The sequence below is a fragment of the Gossypium hirsutum genome, chromosome D11 (assembly GCF_007990345.1).
Source record: "Gossypium hirsutum isolate 1008001.06 chromosome D11, Gossypium_hirsutum_v2.1, whole genome shotgun sequence".
Classification (NCBI taxonomy): Eukaryota; Viridiplantae; Streptophyta; class Magnoliopsida; order Malvales; family Malvaceae; genus Gossypium; species Gossypium hirsutum.
Genome location: NC_053447.1, coordinates 64615329 through 64636709, shown reverse-complemented (window position 1 = coordinate 64636709; position 21381 = coordinate 64615329). Strand labels below are relative to the sequence as shown.

Below are 21381 nucleotides of genomic sequence, written 5' to 3'. Positions count from 1 at the left end.
CAAAAATATACCAAAATATCTAAATTTGGTATTCTGCAATTAGCTTGATAAGTTGTTAACTTGAATTAATTATTAGATGCTTGAAATAATATATATTGGATTGAGAAATTGAATGAATTGTGAACATGAGAAATTGTGATGAATGAATGGAAATGAAGTTTGAATTACATGAGTAAATATCGGGTCTCGTAGGCCTATTGTTTATGAATATAATATTTCGAGGATATCTTGTAAAGAATTGTAAAAGCACGTTATTAATTTAAAAATTTAATTCGGATGAAATTTTGTAACTCGGTCTAATACGTATGCAAAGGTATGTCTTCTAGTAATGCCTCGTAACTCTATTCCGACGTCGAATACGGGTAAGCGGTGTACAATGTGACATCGCAGATTCGGTCATAACTTTAGACCGGGTTTGGAGTGTTACAGCTAAATTGTTGATTTGTTTAGAATTATGTTCAAATTGACAAATGTTAAATTTGAAGGTTAAACTTATTATAATTCCAATCAAAAGTAAGATAAATTGATATTGTGATTAGTTACATTAGTTGTTCACTTTTTGAAATTGGCCGGAATTAAATTATTTTATTTAAAAAATTAATTTATTTAATATCAAAATCGAGAGGTATCGAAGAGATTTTCTTACAAAAAATTCTCGACATATATCACGATACCTAAATTTGACTTTGTACTTAATTAGCATATAATTTTTTTTAAATCTAATTGGTACTAAACTTGAAAATGTTAAACAAATTTAATATTTTTTTAAAAATATCAATTAACTCAATATCGGAAAAAAAAAATAGGAAAGATTTCTTACAAAAGGTTCAAAACCAAAGGTTTGCTGGTCAAGGAATTACGACGATTTTATTTCATAGATAAAAAAGTAGATTAGAGATAACGATGACCAATCAATCAGGCCTCTTGGAACTTCTATTATACAGCAAAAGGAATTTAAGAGATTATATTCTAACAGGCACAAAGATGATTCCTTTTATGTGTTATGTTGTACAAACTAATCACGAGAAACAAAAAACAGAGGAACACAAGCGGCATACATACAGAAAGTGGAGTTTGAGTAAGGCTATGCTTGTCTGTTTGGGAGAAAGAAGATGGAAAGCAGCACAGAAAGTGGTATGTCAGGATAAGGAATAATAGCATCCAAGTCATTGCAAAAGGTACCCAGTGAGAGTTGGAGGATAAACCTGGGGAAAATGGATAGTCTTCACCACAATCAAAAATAACCATTCCTCAACATCATATGGGGACATAATCTCATCGTGTAATTTACAACCACCTATGTCAATTCTTTTCTTGTACTGTTTCTACAGACCACATTCCTTCACCCACAAAGATGTATTCACGAAGCCTTCTAGAGTTGACCATCTAAGGCTTGGACATACATATTTAAGTCGGACAGCTTATCAACTTACCTAAGAGGATTTCCAGTTTCTTCAATCACAAACCTCTATTCCCCTTATCAATGTATCGCCAACAGTCATGTCTTGAAGACAATAAAGTTCAGATAAACTCCATCTGTATCTCGTACAGATCAGGGCTTGAGACTCGTCAAGTTTGCATCCCATGAGGGACTTAATTTTTGTTCCCCTAGATCCAACTCCTTCAAACTACAGTTTTGAGATGGCAACATAAGATTGTCATGTGTCAAGTGATGCCAGATTTTAACACCATTAAAGTTAAGTACTAGATTGATAGATGGAATAAAGTTCAAGTACCAAAATCGATATTTTAAAAGTATAATACCACATTAAAGATTTGATAAATTATAGGGGCCAAATAAAGAGAGAAATCTATCATTAAAACATTAATTGAAAAACAATGATTTTAAGGTTTTTAATGTTGACATAATGATAATTTAGCCCCTAATTTATCTCTTTTGTCACTTTGGTCCTAATTATTATTTTAATCACTTGACTTTTTTAAGCTTCAAATTTAGTCAAATTACTTCTTTTAGATGGAAAAATTATCGACCATTAAGATTTTAACAACACTATCGCGATCATTTGTGTGGCAATCCACATACTTTTATAAAATCAAAAGAATTCACATACTTTATAAAAATTCAAAAGAATTAAAAAATTATTTAAGATCAATAAATTTCATAAAACATTTTAGAAATTTATTCATGTAGCTGTAAAGTACACACAGACTACCATGTATGTTGTCATGTTAATGCCATTAAAACTTTGACAATTTAGTCTCGTTTCATACAAAAGTTTATTAAAATTTAAAGGTTAAAGGCCAAAGTGATAAAAAAATTAGGGTCAAATGATAACATGAATAAATATTAGGGACTAAGTTTATTTATATATTTATGTTTAAATTTCAGTTCACATCACCAAAAATACTAAAAAAATATTATTTATTTTATTTTAATAGTGACATCAACTATTTAAGTGGGCTGGGCCTGAATTTTTTAAAATTCGGGTCTGAACCAATCCAAGAAACAATAATCACAAAAAACAAATATCAACATCAGCATTTAACAAGATTAAGCTTTAATTTGCTTTCAGAAACTCATTACATCGAAGTTCCTCGTCTTTTCCTACAGTTCCATAGCAGCTTCCAGAATCAAAACGTAGAGAATAATTTCTTGCTGATCAAGTAATAATCTAGAGATTAAGAAAGCTTGATGATCAAGTAATAGCCTATAAATAGAGAGTAGACTTTCTATATTTTCAAAGAGAAGTTTACAGAGGTTTTTTGTGCGGTGAGTAATAATAAGAATTCTGTTTCATGTATCAGCATTGAAAGAAAATAGAGCAATTGAATGCTATTAAGGAAGATACAGAAGCTGTAAATAGTTCGAACTGTGGCCAAGAAAGAAACTTAAGTTGGAAGTTCGGATATGGTTGGAAAGGTCGAAGGAATGATGGCGAGGTATGAACCTTGATGAAGAACCGGTGAAGACATCAACTTGGTTGGAAATGTCGAAAGATTGGTGGAACTTACATGTCAATAAGTGAAGCTCTTACATGTCGATCTTGAGCAGGCGATGTGTTACAGAGGATAAGGGAATTTGAAGACTTCTCGACAACGTACATTCATAGAGGTTTGGTGGTTGCGATCCACAATGGATCGGACAAGTTTTACTGACAACTACTTTCAGGTCAGAGATAAGGCCTGTAAGGAAGAGATTGGCAGTACTAGATGGATGATGAGGATCAAAAGCTCAGAGTTTGAGGGTTGGTTGGGTGGGAAAACAAGTATCATGAAGGTTATAAACAATCAACTCTTAAAAGAGATAACAAAGTTCGATATCGTCATTGGGTCACTGTATCCAAGGAGACAAGTATTGCTAAACTACAGAAAGCATTGCGGGCAGGTATGCTGTTCGAAACATTGTCTCATAACGGTAGCTTTTTAATGATCTTAGATGGCGCATGGAAAAAGATTTCCCTTGCCGTCTATCGGGAGTAAACTAGTGCTAACAACACAATATTAGATATTTGTCAGACAACTGAATATCAGTTTAACTGTAACACATATATATTGCTTAGGACCTTGAAATTTTCATGGTCATGGTGGTCATTATATATACAATGGTTTAAAGATTATGCAGTAAGAAACCAGAATGAAATTATAATAAGAATGTAAGAAACGATATATTATATCAAGGTCATCAAATCTATGGAAATATACATCAAAATATGATCATGAGTAAGTCTCTGCATCTCATTTGGTCACCGAGTGTTTCAATGAGAAGCGGAGGTGCATATGAGCGGTGCTTGATGCTCCTCGAATCCTGGCAGAATGAAAGAATATGGTATCGATCGACATCTCCACCACAGCAAAGAAGAGGGTTGCAACCACGTAACCGAGAGCCCAACAAATCTACAACAATATATAATTAAGCAGGAGTATTAAACAGTAACTATAAGCTATGTTACTCAAGCTCAGGTGTACGCATAGGATAAAGGAATTGGCAACATACCAGGACCGGAAGCAATGGGGAGGATATTTGTTATGAGCAGCTCGATACTTGTAGTATCCAACATTAGAACCGAAGTAGCACTCGAAAGGCTGACACATAACTTCCGAGAAACAGAATAACATCTCCTATCACGTTCACCTTCCTATTCGAAGGATGTTATTCATGATCAATTCTGTCGCGATTCAGAAGCCTTAAAAAAGCTTTCCCAGTTATAGCAATCTGCAGAACAATAACTTAAGATTAAGTTCGAGGAAGGCAAATAAAATCACTAATTGCATCCTGATTATTGGACTTCTCACTAAGTTCTTCAATGTGCAAAAAGATAACTTGTTCAGGAAGATTACCATTATATAAGCATTGCGATTCACTGATTTGATTGTCCACTCAACACATCTCAAACATCCCTGTGAAGTGTGATTTCCAATCTTTCCAAACCACCATCTGATGTAACACCAGCAACTTTGAGCTTACGACGAATTGACTCAAGAATGAAACGAATTGATTCCACCAAGGATACAACCAATGAGCAAGGCCACCGACCCAAGGTTGTATCGTAAGACGCTTCATAGAGGCAAAAACAGGAAGAAATGGGATCTCGGCTGCACAAGTGAACCCAGAAAAATCAGCAAAGGAAAATGTAGAATACATTCATTCAAAAAGAAAGAAAGAATAGAGACAACTTCTGAATTAATGTAATGTGCTAATTTGTTACTATAATACTTACAACATATACAAAGTAATTTCTATTTACTCAATATATGTAAAAGTAAACTAAAGAAATGTCAATCTTGCGTAAGCTGTTCAATGATAACTCTAGGATCTTCGCATCTCGTTTGCTCGAGGGATCCACATAGCCCACATTGGGTTCCTACAACTAGAGACTTTGAATATGGTAAAATTTAGTTGTTGTTTCCCATGAAAACAGCATGCGTACCAGTAAAACTACACAGTGGCTCAGTAGCTACCGATGTTTCACCCCGAGCCCAATAGTAAGAAGCAACAGAACCCGCAACCACGGTTGAAGAACACGCTATAAAAATTGTGTAGCCCAATAACCACCAAACAGGTGGAAGAAGATGGCAACAGCAATATGCGGGGTGTAATGGATGCTATAACCACAGCAACCATCACAATTCACCTTTTTCGCCACAAGATCATAAGCACAGCAGTTGGTATTACAGTTGTTCTTGACAACCTGACCAGAACTGAACAGATGAAGGGCAGCCGATATCCAGAACATGTAAAAAATTGCAAGAATTGCGTATGGTATGATTGGAAAAATTATCAATGCTTGAACTTCGCCTATGACTTTTGCAGCAACCTGCAAACAGTTGGAAGCACAAATAATCTTTTAGCTCCTTTTGATATTATGAAACCAAATTACCATTATATACACACAAATAAATACATTTCCATACGAAATAAGTGATGAATCATTTATATGCTTCTACATGCAAAAAGCACTGTTTTCCTTTCCTTCCTTTCAAAGCCGACTGGAAAGTATCCAACAGTATTGGTTTAACAGAAAGTTAATCTTTCTCACCACATATATAATAAGTTCGAACTTGCCTTGAGGACAGATGTTGCCATTAAGATGCGGCGAACAATGCAATTGACGTTAGGATGGAAACAACCATAATGAATGTCATAAGAATGGCAACAGCACGTAGATGATGTAGTTCCTGAAAGAAGCAAACATTTAGCATGTAACAAATACCAACAAACCTGCTACAATAAAAGCTTACGAACAAAGACAAAAAGAATAAAAAGAGAGAATAAATGACGCACCCGTCCGAAAACATTTATATATGGATCATGCTCACCAATGATAGGGGATATGGCATCGTTCCCAATCCATCCAGCTAAAAAGCAAGAACAACAAGATAAACTTAGCATTTTATTTAAACTAATAGCTCTCCTTGAATTCAAATACATACAAGACACCGATTCGACTATTTCTAGTATGATTTCCAAAGTTGTGGAATCTAGTAAAGAATACCAAGAGGTAAGAGGCATATTTCTAACCTTTTAAGTAGTAAAACATTGTAACCGTTATTATGAGAATGTTGAAGAGAGCAACTGTGATCCAAGGCATTGCAGAAACAAAATGGCGAATCATTAACAGCCATATCACTGACAGAAACAGTGGTAACATCCCTCCACAAACTATCAATACTGGCCATGATTTTCCAATATCTGCCATGTAACGCTGCAATAAGACATCGATATTCAGAAAGTTGGATAATTGGCACTTTTTGAAACAACATGACATATATACATCGTACGGTATATGTATTAAATAAGGAACTACGTTGTCAACTATTTAGGCAATAACCCAATCAGTTGGCAGAACCAAGAAGAGCATACCAAGATAAAAGACAGAAATGTGGTAAAAACACTTAATATACAAGCACAGAAGAGTAGTCGTAGCGTATTGATGCATCTCAAGGAGTTCGCAGTTCAAACAAGTAAGGTATTGCAGGAAAGTTGATCAACCTTTAAGACAGATGACCGGGAATTGATGGACCTGTGAATGGACTTGTCTATTACCATGTCCTCATTGATATTCACTCCACCCATCTGTTGCCAATGCCGCAAAGATATGTTGATGCACGGGCAATGAATTGGCAGCTCCAGTAAACTTGAAAAACATGCATAAAATAATTAATTAGACGGTAAAAAAACTGTATCTATGTTTTGATCAAATGAATATTGAACTATAAAACAAGCATTTCAAATTTACCCACCATTCACACTCGGAAATATAACAGGGTAACATGGACCCTGAAGTTGAAGAGAAGTATTTCTCATTTCTGGTGTAAGGAATTCATAATAATCATAATTTCTATTGATCCAGTCACGCATTGAGAGTCGGATATCCCCTTCTGGATAATCACAGACCCAATTTAGCGAATCTTCTGATGGAATAGGACAATCCCATAAGCATATACTCCGAGCATTAGACAATTTGAATTGACTGTCCTTGACACCACTTTGGTAAACCTGATTCGGATTCAACCAATACTTAAGTTCTAACTTACGAAGGCCAGGATGAGCATGTTTGTCACCGCATAAGTTCCCTTTGTAGTCAAGACCATATGTGAGCCTGATGTGCCATCCAACACAAAACAAATTATCAAAATCACAAGAGAAAACATAAAATAGAATAAAAAAGAATCTGAAAACTTAAGAGTAAGAAAGCAGAATAAGTAAAAACTAAACATATATGAATAAGCAACAACACCATTTAGAAGTTAATGCCCCCAAAGAAATGCTTTGAGCAATCTTCATAAGCTCCAAGGTGAAAAGGGTTTCCCAAAATCTAAATTAAAGGATCTATAACTGACTCTAACATAAATTCTAAGATGAAAAGTTTCCTAAACTTGAACCATATAGGTACCAGTACCTCTCCAACAAAATCCTAAGTATCAAATAGTGTGACAGGCTCACAGAATGACCATCTCTAGCTTAGCTAAGTGCTTGCAACTCTCATTTTTAATCCTGCTTTACAAATAGATCAGCTAACTGGTTCCTATTAACTAGTAAAAGCAGTTCTGAAGAAAAATTCTTAAGTATCTACTTTTATTCCAAAGACACTGCCTCGCTTTCTGTTTAGAAACAACCAAGAAGTTTATAATGCTTCATCCACTCACATAACAAGCAAAAACTATAGCTTGACAAAGAATAAAGAGATCCATTAGAACTATAAGGAGATCAAAAGAAAGAATCCATTTATGAGATAAACACAACATGCCATAACAAAGAAGATTCAACAAAGAATCCAAAATAAAATATACCCATTTTTAGATTCAACAAGAATATAAGTAGGTAAAGCTTATAAAAGGGGAAGAAAAAAAGAAAGAAAGAAAAATTTACCTTAATGGGTTTCCTTGATTAAACCCAAAGCTAGAGTTAACAATCATAGCAACCCAAAATGCTATAAAAATTACAAGAAAAACAATATCTCTACATTTCCTGTTGTGTCTAATGATCCCTCCAATTTCTGTAGTTCCATCACTTGATGGATACCTTCCTATTACTGCCCCCAAAGGACCCCTCATTTCTTTTCTTCTTTTTTCTCTTAGAATTAAGCTAAGGATTTTAGAATGTGAAAAGGAAGAGAATTTGCAGACAGACTGAGAGAAAAAGGGGGGCTTTAGGAGAGTGAAGTAGAAGCAGCTTAGGAAGTGTGAAAGTAGTGAAGAAAGGGTTTTTAGATTTGGAATATTTCTTTTCTATTACATTTTTAATTTTTATTTTAAGACAAAGATTTGTTACTTTCAAATAGAAAAATATTAGTTGTTTGTCTTCAAGAATCCATGTCTGGTCGTGGCTTAGATCTGGACGGTTATGTTGGCTTGGCTTGTGAACTTCTTGTTTTAGCTTAAACGAATGTTTTGATTAATTTTCATATGTACTTCAAAGTACTTGATATATTCTATTTGAATTAAAATTATTATTTATTTAATTTTAGAATATATAAATATTAATGAAAATCTCTAATACCTATAAAGTTGATGTCAGAAGAGAAAATATTAAAAAGGTTTTAATTTTAAAAATTATTATTACTTTATTATATCCACATTTTAAATAAAAAAACACATTTTCGTTCAAAAAAATAAAAAACACATTTTAGATCATTAAAAAACTACCTTTTAAAATATATTATTTTTAAAATATAAAATATTTTTTCACCCATGTTGGGATGCCAAATTAAAGTTGGATCTTATTATAAATGAAGAATTTAATGCCACATTAAAAGACAATTTAAAGATGAGCTGTATATGAAAGCTATGTTATGAGCCATTTAGCCAAATAGCCAAAAACAACAGTCTCTTATGAAAAAGCAAGCCATTATGGAACTATCTGTATTTAATTAAACTATCTTTATTCTTTATTGATATATCTACTTTATAATTTGTATATAAATATCTATACCCCCTTTTTGTCTTGACATATTCCCTTCTCTTGGAAACCGTTGATCTTCTGAAAAAGTGTTTCTGGTTCACATATCAAAGTTCATCCAACGGTAGAGAAACATGACAAATTTTTCCATCTTTTTTCCTTTGGGTGGGGCTTGAATGGAGACTTGACAAATTTATCTCGTTCATTTGCAGGTTACTTTTGCTCAATAAAAGTTTACCTAGCAGCTTAGATTCGAGGTAAATTGGGTTGTCAATTCTGTTGATGTACAGTTGATTTTTTGAAAAAAAAAAAATTCTTTTCCCTTGAACTCTGTCATGCATGGTCTTGAGACTAATGAAGGGCATGTTTGGTGATTTGAAAATTTTGTAGGGTCTCTGAGAATGCAGTTTCCTTGGAAGAGAGCAAGAATACAAATGGAAGAAGATGACTATGACGATGGTGATGGGTCATATGGAGAAGAAGAAGATGACGAAAAGGCTGGGTTTTTAAGCTTACTGAATAAGGGTATGTTAGGTTGTCTCCTCTAATACATACATAACTGGATTAACCCAAGTTTTATGCTTAAAAATGACGATTTTCGCCCATTTACCTTGTTTGTTAATACTGTATTTGTGTACTGTACTATGACTTCTTTTCTACAGCCTCCTGAAATGGGTGTTGATAGAATCAGTTACTTGCCAAAAGAAGTTCTTTGCCATATCCTTTCCTTCCTACCAACAAAACTTACAGTAAGAACAAGCATTTTATCTAAAAATTGGAGATATCTATGGGATTCTGTTTCTGCTCTTGACTTTGATGATACATTGTTGTTCAATCCTAACAAAGGTGGTTTTCATGGAATAGGAGGTGTTAACTTCATTAACTTTGTGGATAGAGTATTGATTAGAAATAGCGAATCGCCTACGCATATGTTTGGTCTTTGTTGCAGTAGGCGTCATAGTTTTCATCTTAATGCTTGGATTAACAATGCGATAAAACGTAAACTTCGAGTTCTTAGTCTCTCCTTGGATAAGGTGAAAGACTACACTCTTGCTATTGCTCCTTTTGCTAGTGAAATTTTGGTGGTTTTGAATCTTGGAAGAAATTTTGAACTAGATATTTCTGGATCATTTCTTTTCCTAGTCTGACAGTTTTTCATCTCAACTCGATTGAGTTTTCGAGATGTTCTTCAACCAAGAATCTCTTTTTGAGCTTTGCTGCACTTGAAAAGCTGGTCATACAGGAATGCAAATTAGGCAAGATATGGAATCTTCATGTTTCAGCCGTTGAACTGAATTCTTTGGTGATAGATTGCTTATCGTAAGAATGTTATGATGATGGTTATGATAGCAGTGATGAAGAGTACGCCATTTACTGGGCTGGAAATTGTAATGCATTTACAGACTATGAGATTGTCGTTGATGCTCCTAAACTTGAAGTTCTGAGATACAAGGGTTATGTGGCAAGTGGATGTTCTTTCGAGAACTGCATTTCTGTTGCCAGGGCAGTCATTGATATTTCGGACAATGGCAACAGGGGGATGTTTCCACTATCGGACTAAAACCACTTACAGGTACCTATAATGCTAAGTTTCTTAGCTTATCTGGTCGTTCTATGAAGGTAAGGTTGTCTGTACTTTTATGTAGCCTCTAGCATGATGAATACGATGGTCCTCTAATGAGGAAGGCCATCAAGAATTTATACTAATATTTTCTTCGTATTGTAGGCTGCGGTGTAAACACTTCAGGTTTGCATGTATTTAGTAATTTAACTCAACTGAAGCTTGGGTGTAATGAATATTGTGGTCAATTGCTGCCAAAGTTGCTTGAGAAGTCACCTAATTTAGAAGTACTTATCCTTGGCAAGGTAAGTTATATTGCAATGTGCACTAATATTACCCGAACTCTTCCTGAAGTACCCATATCCGACGCTGGTGTCCATTTTATATTCAGACATGAGTTTGAGACCATAGGGTTATGATCCTCCAATATATGGAAAAGTTTAGAAAATGGAGTCAAACACATTTTTGTCTTTGACACACATCCCATTCAATTTAAGTGTTAGAGCAAATCCAGTTCGATTTAAGTGTCATTGAAGCATTCTCATTCTTAACTTCTCTTTTGAAATTTGTCAGGATAATGCAAAACTGAATACCAGGGACCTTGTGAAAATTCACATGGGAGCCACCGCAGTACGTTCCTGAATGTTTATCGCAACATCTCAAAACAATTCAAATTCAGGGATCCAATAGACAAGAAAATGTAATGAAGTTGATAAACTATTTACTGGAGAAAGGCAATGTTTCTATGATAAACAATCTCTCCATGTCTTAAAATGAAGCTGGCAAAGCAATAGAATTGCTTTATAGAGATGAAAGCCAATGCTTTATGAAATTTTTATGATTTATCTTGTTAATGTTGTTACTCTTAACTGAATTTGTTTCTGTTAAATCGTAGAACATGGATTTATGTTGTTATGAGATTGTCTTAATTATCATACGAGACAACGTTTTGTTTTTTTAAGAACAGTAACTAAAAGGAGATTGGAAACTGTTAGTTGAATTTAAGCTGGCATGCTTTGGAACCCCTAGGGAACATTAGTAACTTCTTGAGCAAATCAATCTTTGAATCCAAAGGCAGATCTCCATTACTACGGATGTCCATCATTTTCAAAACTCGAGCATTTTTCAAAATGTATTTCACCATACTCAGCTGATATGTTAGATCTTCAAACCCTTTAAAATAAACCATTGATAGGCTTGACAGCAAACATTCCGGCACATACTTCGGAGGTTTCCAGGAGCATTCGAATCCAAGTCCACGGCAATTATCATTCTGGTGTCAAGAGACCAACCAAAGCGCCTTTCATTAGACCATTAGTAAATGCTTGTTAAATTGATTTCTGGAGTAAATTTCACTCACCTTAGCAAGAACAAGGACTTCCAAATGATCAGAAAATTCCAAGAAAAGTGATAGCAAGTCCCAACCACCATAACCAACATGTAGCTCCATTTGGACCAGATTAAGAAACAAACGATATGGTCTGAAGTTGCGCCATTTCTGAGAGGAGGCATTAGCAAATGTATATCAGCAAAATGAATTGATCATTGACAGTGAAACCCAGGGTTATGGTTACTTACCATTTCTGCATACCAATCCCAATGGAAGGAAACAAACTTAGCATTGCTGAGAGCTTTGAGGAGTGGGATATGGCGATTTTCGAGCCATGAAACTGTGACATTTGCTTCAACTAAGCTAGAGACATCCTCGAGATCAAATTCCAGGGTCAGATTGTCTTCGAGGTTGAGCTGCTTGAGAACTGGGGCATTTATCTTAAGTTTGTGCCTACACCGACCGGTGGTGGCAAACCGTACGAACAAAGTCTTTAATGTCGGAATCGAAATGGTAGAAAATGTTGTGTTATCACCAGCTTGTTTGTGAAGAACCAGTTCCTGAAGAACATAACAACCAGCAAAAAGCCTAGAAACAGATTCATCATTTGTGTACTTAATCCAAACAAGATTTAAACCTTAAGACATGGCAAAGAAACTGTCCCAGGAACATGAAGCTCAACCCCATGGCTGAGTTTCAAAACATGAAGTGTTTTAGCAGTGAAAAGAGCAAACGGAAGCTTCAAGAAAGGGAAACTTTCAGTTCCATGGATACTGATGTCTAGTTCTTTAACATCTCTAGAAACTGCATCCCAAAACCAGGTTTTAACATAGGAAGGATGGTCAACTAAGTTGAATTTCAGACAAAACTTGTCTAAAGAAACTGTTTTGTTAAGGATTAAAACATGGTCAACAAATTGTCTGAAACGAAGGTTTGGATCAGTTCTGCAAAAAGGTGTGTCTTGAAGATCAAGAATTGGAACTGAAGTCCAAACCCAAAGCCATCTTTTTGATAAAATGGAAGTCGCCATTGCTTCCTTAGTTGAAAGAAATGATAGTATGTGATGAATTAGAACATCTGGTAATTGACTGATTCTATCAGATGATTTTTTATGCTTTGAGTTGACATTAATTTCTTGATTTACAGAGTTGGCCATTGGAAGCATCAATGGAAAATGAGTGAAGAGAGATAGATATATATATAGAGAGAGAGAAACTTTATCAATATAGATATATTTTGTCCGACATGAATGTTTAATTTTAAATAATCGAGACATGTTAGAGATATTAGTTAAAAGATGATTAATATTTTATTATAAAGATACTTGTAGAATCTGATCAATTCACACTTTATTTACTTGCATGCAACATATTTATAAGGATAAATTAATTTGATTATTTAAATTGATAATTTCAAGCTTTTTAAATTCCCTTAAAACATGGAGTTAGCCAATGAACACACACATTTTGTAGATAAAAATTGCTCCTTTTGCAGTCCAAATATAGCATAAATAAATCATGATAAAAGTGTGTTTTCTTTGCTAATGTTCTTTTCCTTTTTGTTTTGGCAGAAAACAACTTTATAACTAACCCCAAAAACTTATTTTACCACTTTCAACATTGTGAAAAATCCACAACAAAATACTAATAAAAATAATAATTATATCAGTGTTATTTTTTTGTATTCTAATTATGTTTAATTTTAACTTGTTAATGATACTTTTTACCAAATTTTAATTACTTTTATGAAAAATTTAGAAAGATCAAATTTTAATAATAAATTTTTGAGAGGTTAAAACATAATTTCATCATTTATTAATTTATAAATTCATTATTTTCAAGAGACTAGAAAGAATTGTTTTTTTTTTATTTTTGGGGCCAAAATTATAATTTTATTATTTTAGAGGATACTAATTACACACCAACACCATGACACTACTGCAAATAGACAAGTTACACACTTTGGGAGTTGAACAATACTCTATTGAGAGTTTAATACAGTGATTTGAAAGTAGAATGTTGGTTTTGATTGTATAGGAGGAGATACAACATGGGTTTGTAGTTGCTTACTAGAAATCAAATCCAAATTAGGCCTAATTAGTACTGTTTAGTTGGGTTTAAAAGTATGTTCGAAAAATAAATTTAAATAAAATAATATTCAAGAATAAAAATTTATACTTTTGTAATATATTTTTATTTATCTGTATATATTATATAATTTATATTACATAAAATTAAATTTATAATAATATAATAATGCAAAAACATTAAAATATATGTGGTCTGCATTTAAATTTTTAATAAAAGAAAATTTATTTACATATATTTTAAAAAATAATATGGGGATTCTAAAAAACACTTGAAATAAATTTTTTTACAAATATGGGTGAATTTGAACAAAATTTCAAACTAATATTTTGAGTCAAACCGAGATTAAGTAAATATAAAGTTATTAATATCATAAATAGTTTCGGCTAAAACTCAACACAACCAAACCCATAAATACTAAGCCCAACCAATTTATACCTTGCAAAAATTGAATCTTGATTAGGTTAACTTGCCCCATTTTTGGATAATTAATATGTTTGTATATTATAGTATATTATGGAGATGAACCATTTATGTAACAAATATATTTATTAAAAATTCATATAAAAATCAAGGTTGTTGGAATCAGATCGAACCGATTTGATCTCAGAAAAAGTTGGAATATTGGTATGGACAAAGAGGTTGAATCCAATTTTGAGCAAACCACTTGGAATCAGTTGGACTGATAGTCGAGTCAATTTCTTTCTATTATTTTATAATTATTATATATTTTTAAATTTTTAATGATTTTAAAAATAAAATATTTAATTAAATTCGAGCCAGTGGTTTAAACTATTCAACCAACAACCTAAGTTTATAAACCACAATAAAAGTAAAATGATGCTTTGGTTGTAATGATAAAAATTAAAAGTTTAATATGTACGGTGTTCTTAATTTAAATTTTTATTGATCTATAAAATATTAAAAAATACACTTATGATAATATAGCTTATTTAAAAAAAAGAATATTTTAATAATTTTTAATTAAAATGAGACTTGATTAATGAATAACACCATCTAATAATTTTATTAGTCGTATTATAATTTTCTTAATACATCTATTTTTTTGTCATATCCTTATTACATTTTAGTATCATGTTTTGTTTTATGTTTGAATTATTTTGATCATAGGTTTTTACACTTTAATTTAAATTTAGATTTAATCTATAATATTTATTTCATATATTTTCATAATTTTATTAATTAATCTAAATATTTAATACTATTTATCTTGATTTGAATAGAACGGTAATTAAAGTTCTTGTAAAGCACCCGTTTAATACGGATTTGAACCATTTTATCCCTATTTCCGTCCCTAGTATTATATGAAAAAGGAATATTTAACACCATTACCTATTTCAAATGAATTACAGGGTATTTTTCAAAAGTTTATGTTAATATTCAAAACCAAAATAATTATTAGTGTAAAGTTTATGTTAGTATTTTAATCAATATAATTAATAGTGTTAAGTGATTGAACTAATGAGATAGAAATCTGCCAAATAAAAATAAAAGATTAAATACTAGAGGGACGAAAAGTCAAAATTTGACTAAATATTTGAATTACCAATTTATCCCTTTGGTCTAGTCCAGTTCCCACCTCAGTCAAACTCACATGAGACATGTAATCTTATTCTAATTTGGATAAACTGGTGAACCAATTTATAGGGTGCTTTCATTTTGGTCTTTCAAAATGAATTTTTTTTCAATTTTGTCACTCAAACTATTAGGAAGCTTTCATTTTAGTCACCCAACCACTAAATATCTAACGGCGGTTAACTATACACACCACATCATGTTCACATTTTCATTTTGGTTACCCAACTTCTAGATCATTTTCATTTTGGTCACCTAAAAAATATCATTTTTAAAGTATTAATTGGGGCAAAAAAAAAAGATTAAAGTGAAAAAGTGGTAGGGATTAAAATAATGTATCAAAAAATTGTCAAATTGTATTCGTTTATCACATTGTCGAAAATTCCAAATAAGATATTGAAAATTCTAAATTTTGGGTTATGTTTCATATACAATTATTAAAGATGATTTATTTGAGTTTATTTTAATTTGGAAGCATAAAATATAATTTTGAAATTTAAAAGAAGACTAAATTAATTAATTTAATTAATTTCAACATTATAACAAAAAATCGGTTGACACTATCAAAGGATAAATTTTTTTTAGTACCTTATTTAATTGATTTTGATATTTTAAAATTTAAAATTTCAAAATAAAAAAAATAGAACTTTAAACAAGGAGATAATTAAGTACAATTTGACAATTATTAAAACATTATTTTAGTTTCTAATGTTTTTTTACTTTAATCCTTATCTTTTTTTATCCTGGTCAATATTTAAAACAAGAATATTTTTTGGGTGACCAAAATGAAAGTGTGAACCTGATGTGGCATGTATAAGTTAACTTCTATTAGAGATTTAACGGTCGGGTGACTAAAATGAAAGAGTCCTAAAAGTTGAGTGACAAAATTATAAGGATTTCATTTTGAGTAACCAAAATGAAAGTTCCCTAAAAGTAGGGTGACCAACTAGGTAGTTTACCCTTCTAATTTTCATAGTTCCCATCCTCATGCCTTACGCGTGCCCATATACGATGTCAAACACTCTCTCATCACCACCCATCTTTCAACCACGTGAAACCCACATCCCAATTTTATTGGTTCGTGAATTACACAGACATAAAAACATGGTGAAAAATCCCATACGCAAAATCTCACCAAACACACATTTTGATTTCCATAGGCAATCAAAAAAGATCATCGAACTCTCTTTTCTTTGTAGTTTCTGTACAAAACCAGCAGCAGCTCTTTCAAGATTTTTTATAACCTTCATATTCATGGAAGATTCTCGGAGCTTGAAGGAGAAACAAGAGCTGAAGCGGCGGTTTCCGAGCAAAAGACATGGAATCGAAGAGAAGTCTCGTATGGAAGATCAAGTGAAGTTGGCTGCTATTGCGATTAGCCTTAACGTGCGTTTGAGATCATCTGATATGCCCGTTTACATGCAAGAACACGCCCTCCGTTGTATTCGACAGCTTCTTGATTCTGCCTAGCCTTACTCACTTGGCTCGAGCCATCAAAAAGGTACATTTAAGTTTCATGCAGGGTGAAGTTAGATATTCGCAGTTAATTTTGTAGGGGTTGAAATTAAATTATATATATTTATTATTATAATTTTATAATTTTATAATTTTAATAGTGTATATTTTATTATTTAAAAAAGATAGAATTAATTTTTTTTTATTTTTAGGATCAAAATGTAATTTTATCACTGTTAATTTAAAATTAAATTATATATTTTTACTGTAGAAGCCCAAATTTGCCGGGCCTAGTGCCAAAAATAAAACAAAATAGATAAAATGCCACAGTCCATTAAAGCAGGCCAATATGGCCTAAATCAGAAAATAAAATACCCGGGCCCATACCAGTAAGACAAACCCAAAATTCAACCCACTACCCAAATCCTAGCCCAATAGCAGAAACCCTAGCCCAAATAAAAAAAACAAAATGTTTGCAGCAGAAAACCCTAGGCGCAGCATGCCTAGGGCGCGCCGCTCCAGCCTCTGCCCAACCCCTCGCACGCCTCTGCTCCGCGCCAGCCTCCACGACGCCCATACCGTCTGACACTCACACCACCAACACCGGCCATGCCCTGCAAGAGCAATAAACACGCAGTAGAGAGAAAATAAAAAAAAACATAAACAATAGATATGAACAGTTGTATTTGGCTATAAAAGCCAAAATCGGACCCTTGTAGTGGGGGCTTCGATTCTCTTTGTAAAAGACGCACATAGGTTAATCAAAAATCACAATTCAGATTGAAAAAGGTTGAAAATCTATTCGTTTTCTTTTTCTTTTTTCTCTGTTTGCAGTTTTCTTTTTTCTTTTTTTTATTTTATTTTTCTTCTCTTTCGGTTCATTTTCTTTTACAAGTAGTTTTTTTACAATAAATAAAAAATAAAAGGGAAGTGAAGAAACTTACCTAGGGTCGCATGCAAGGTCCGTCGCCGGAACCGCCTTGGTCGGTGAAATCGGGACCGAAAGGAGGCCGTGGGGGTTTCTCTTCTTTTGGCCTTCGAGCCCAGAGGCTTCGGCCTTCAAATGGCCTTTTAAATCGGGTAAAAGACTCGACTTTTGCATTGCTCTGATCACCGATGACGGTGAGAGGCGCGGCGGCGCCGGCGATGGCCCTATCGGCCTGGCTTGGAACCTGCGAGAGAGAGAGGTGCTGAGCCCTCTGTTTTTTCTTTGAAAATGAAGCAATTTTTTTTTCTTTCCTTTTGATGTTTATATTAGACAAAACGGCGCCGTAAATGGGGGATCTGCGCATGCGTTGCCCTAAGGGGTAATTTATGCATTTAGTCCCCCCAACTTGAGTCGAAGTGCAGTCCAACCTTTCATTTATTTTCTAATTTGGGCCGTAAACTTTGCTCCCGCTTCAATTCGGTCCTTAGACCAGGTGCCGTTGTTGTTCCCTGAAACGGTGCCGTTCAGATGGCATGGGAACATTTCCCTGAGGGTCCTTTGGGCCTTGAGCGTGCTTCATTTCAGCCCCTCCCCCTTTTATTTGCGAAATTGGTCCCAAATTATTGGCCTGACTCCAATTCGATCCTCAGCTTTTTTTTTAACTTCAAGTTTTTATTTATTTATTTATTTTTATTTTATAGAAATATACATGTTTAAAAACCAGTCTTATTTAATATTTTACTTAATGTTAAACATATATATATATAAAAAATTCAGATTTCGTCATATACATGTACATGCATGCTTCTTAATACGTACATATTTTTTAATCAATATATCTACATACTTATATTTTTTATATATGCTACAATCTATATGTTTTTTTTATATATACATGTATATACACATTTTTTAAATATACATACGTATATATTTTATGTTATAGATTTGTACATACACGTGTTTTATATTTTATAACTCCTACATATGTAATAACATATATTCCTCTTCTGTATATTTTATAGTCTAAAGAATAAGTATACCTATATACATTTTAAATGTACATATGCACATACTTACATTTTTATTTTATATAATACTTACAGTTTTTTTCTATATATGTATATTTATGTACGTTTTCATACTCCATAATTTATATGCATTTCTTATTTTATGGCTTTAAATATACATGCATACACATTTTATATAATTGTATTTATTGTCATCATCGATATTTGGTGTTTGTTTATTTATTCATGTACACTTGTACTTTTTCTAAAATGTTAGTTCTATTTATTTATTTGTATGCTTTGTTTATGTAATCGCATCGTCATTTCATTTTGCCTATTGCATTGTTGTTACTCACTTTACTTTGCTCACCTTGTCGTATTCGTTATTGTTTTGTCAAGCATTGACACTAAACACCAAAAGGAAAATTTTTCTAAATAAGGCAATATTTCGCGTTTGGAACTCGAGAAAACGTGTCCTAACGTGCTGGGTTTCGATTTCTCGTTTGACTAAATAGCCAAATATCCTCTTAAAGCTTCAAAGTATGGTTTCATTAAACTATAAGGTGATCTTGGTTTCGATGGTTTAGAGTATCGTGTCTTAACGTGCTGGATGTGATATTTCTTCGGAACAAGAGAATCTTATGTTTCATTTCACGATATCAGATTTTCTTTTAAGGATCGTTTCTTTTTTTTAAAACTCTTCAAATTTTCAATTTTCGACACTAAGACACTAATTAATCAACTAGGTACCAATTTTGGACGTATCGAGGGTGCTAATCCTTCCTCGTGCGTAACCGGCTCCCGAACTCATTTTTCTGAATTTCGTAGACCAAAATCGTTGTTTTAATAAAATTAAATCATTTATTAAAAACAACCACTTTTTGAGGTGACCTGATCACACCTCGTCAAAAAGGATTGGTGGCGACTCCCGTCTTCATTCTTTTTTTAAAACCCAAGTCGACCCCTTTTTCATCAAAAAATGGTGTCAACAGCTTGTCGACTCCACTGGGGAAGATAAGAGAGTCAAGCCACGTGTTGATTATTTCTTGTCTTTTTGTTGAAAGTGGAAAATTTGATTTAAATTTACGATCCTTTCATTGCATCTCTTTTGTTTTGAGTTATATTTTTTTATCGTGTTCTGTATTTTATTTTATACCTCTGCACATTGCATTGCATGATCGCTGGTCATACCCTTTTAAGTGGGAGTGAGAAACTACGCCTTCGTGAGGTTTTCACCTCCGCATGGGACAGTGAATCGCTTCCGGGATACATCCGTACCTATGTCTTCGTGAGATTTTCATCTCCGCATGGCCATAGGGAAATGTATTCCCCTGAACTGAACTCGGTCCATATGAGCCTATAATGGGTGAGGATCGAGGAATCTGCTAGTTCAGGTACCCTTACTTTAGAACCAAACCACATATAGCGAGCCGTAAGAACCCACCGAGATAGAGTTATTCTAAACCCTAGTGCTTACCGAATAGATGCTTTATTTATTATTGTTTACTTTAAATCCCAGCTCTAATTTGCTTTGTTTGTGATTGCATGGCATTTTCATTTCAAAAGAGGTGTCGATTCACGTTCAGTATAGATAGAAAGCTTATCATGGAAAAGAGGTTTCTTGATAAAGTAGAAGACAATGCAGCTGTACGATTATGGGCTGAGACGATGTGGAGAGAGAAAGGCGATAGTCTTGCAGAAGGGTACGTATCAGAGTTATGGGACTTCATCCGTATCAGCGTAATCCAAAATGATCTTCGAGAAATGAAAGAAATATGGGATCAATGGGACGACGGGACCAAGCAGATGTTTTACTGTGACTACGGGGACTTGCCTTACCTACTTGGTATCAAAGTGGACAAGTATTTATTCCGAGCCCTAGCCCAGTTTTGGAATCCTGCTTACAGTTGTTTCACTTTTGGAAAAGTGGACTTGGTTCCCACCGTGGAAGAATATACGACCCTGCTTCGGTGTCCAAAGATTCAAATTGACAAAGCCTATTCTAGAGCTGCTAGTGTCCCGACATTATTAAAAAAATTGATGAGCATTACAGGGATGAGCGAACAGTGGGTCGCTGCCCGGATCCAACAGAAAGGAGACAGTAAATGCGTTCCTTGGAAAAGCTTGCGAGATTTAGTATTAGCACACCCTGATGTGAAGAAAAGAGTGGATGTCTTCGCTCTAGGTATCTATGGATTGGTAATTTTCCCTAGAGCTTTAAGGCACGTAGATGAGGCCGTCTCTGATTTGTTCGATCGGCTTAGTAAAGGAGTCACGCCCATCCCGGCAATCTTAGCAGAAACCTTCAGATCTCTAAGCGCATGTCGAAGAGCAGGGGAGGGAAGGTTCATCGGATGCGCGCAGCTACTATTGGTGTGGTTCCATAGTCACTTTTGGAAGGTGGAAAATGTCTCCTATCGAGTCTTCTCAGAAGACTATTCTCCATTGAAGGAACAAGTTGCTACACCAAGACGAGACGACATCACGGAAGAAAAGTGGATGACGATTCTCCAAAATCTTCAGGAGGATGACGTTGAATGGAAAGCTCCTTGGA

General features: G+C 33.7%; 1 protein-coding gene, 1 long non-coding RNA gene and 1 pseudogene across 2 annotated transcripts; 1 reads left to right on the top strand and 2 right to left on the bottom strand.

Annotated features, from left to right (window-relative positions):
* Positions 1 to 3629: 3629 nt before the first annotated feature.
* On the bottom strand, positions 3630 to 8057 carry LOC121223241 (choline transporter protein 1-like; annotated as a pseudogene).
* An 887-nt stretch (positions 8058 to 8944) lies between these two features.
* LOC107929705 (uncharacterized) lies at positions 8945 to 9645 on the top strand. The gene is made up of 3 exons (XR_001692882.2): positions 8945 to 8984; positions 9073 to 9117; positions 9251 to 9645. It is a non-coding gene; the product is annotated as an uncharacterized lncRNA (long non-coding RNA).
* A 1355-nt stretch (positions 9646 to 11000) lies between these two features.
* Positions 11001 to 12781, bottom strand: LOC121223240 (F-box/FBD/LRR-repeat protein At5g56420). Its single transcript, XM_041104372.1, has 4 exons — positions 12508 to 12781; positions 12000 to 12388; positions 11782 to 11919; positions 11001 to 11694 (listed from the first exon to the last, which is right to left on the bottom strand). Exons 1-4 carry the CDS (start codon positions 12779 to 12781, stop codon positions 11413 to 11415), a joined length of 1083 nt encoding a protein of 360 aa, XP_040960306.1. The 3' UTR covers positions 11001 to 11412.
* Between the last annotated feature and the right edge of the window lie 8600 nt (positions 12782 to 21381).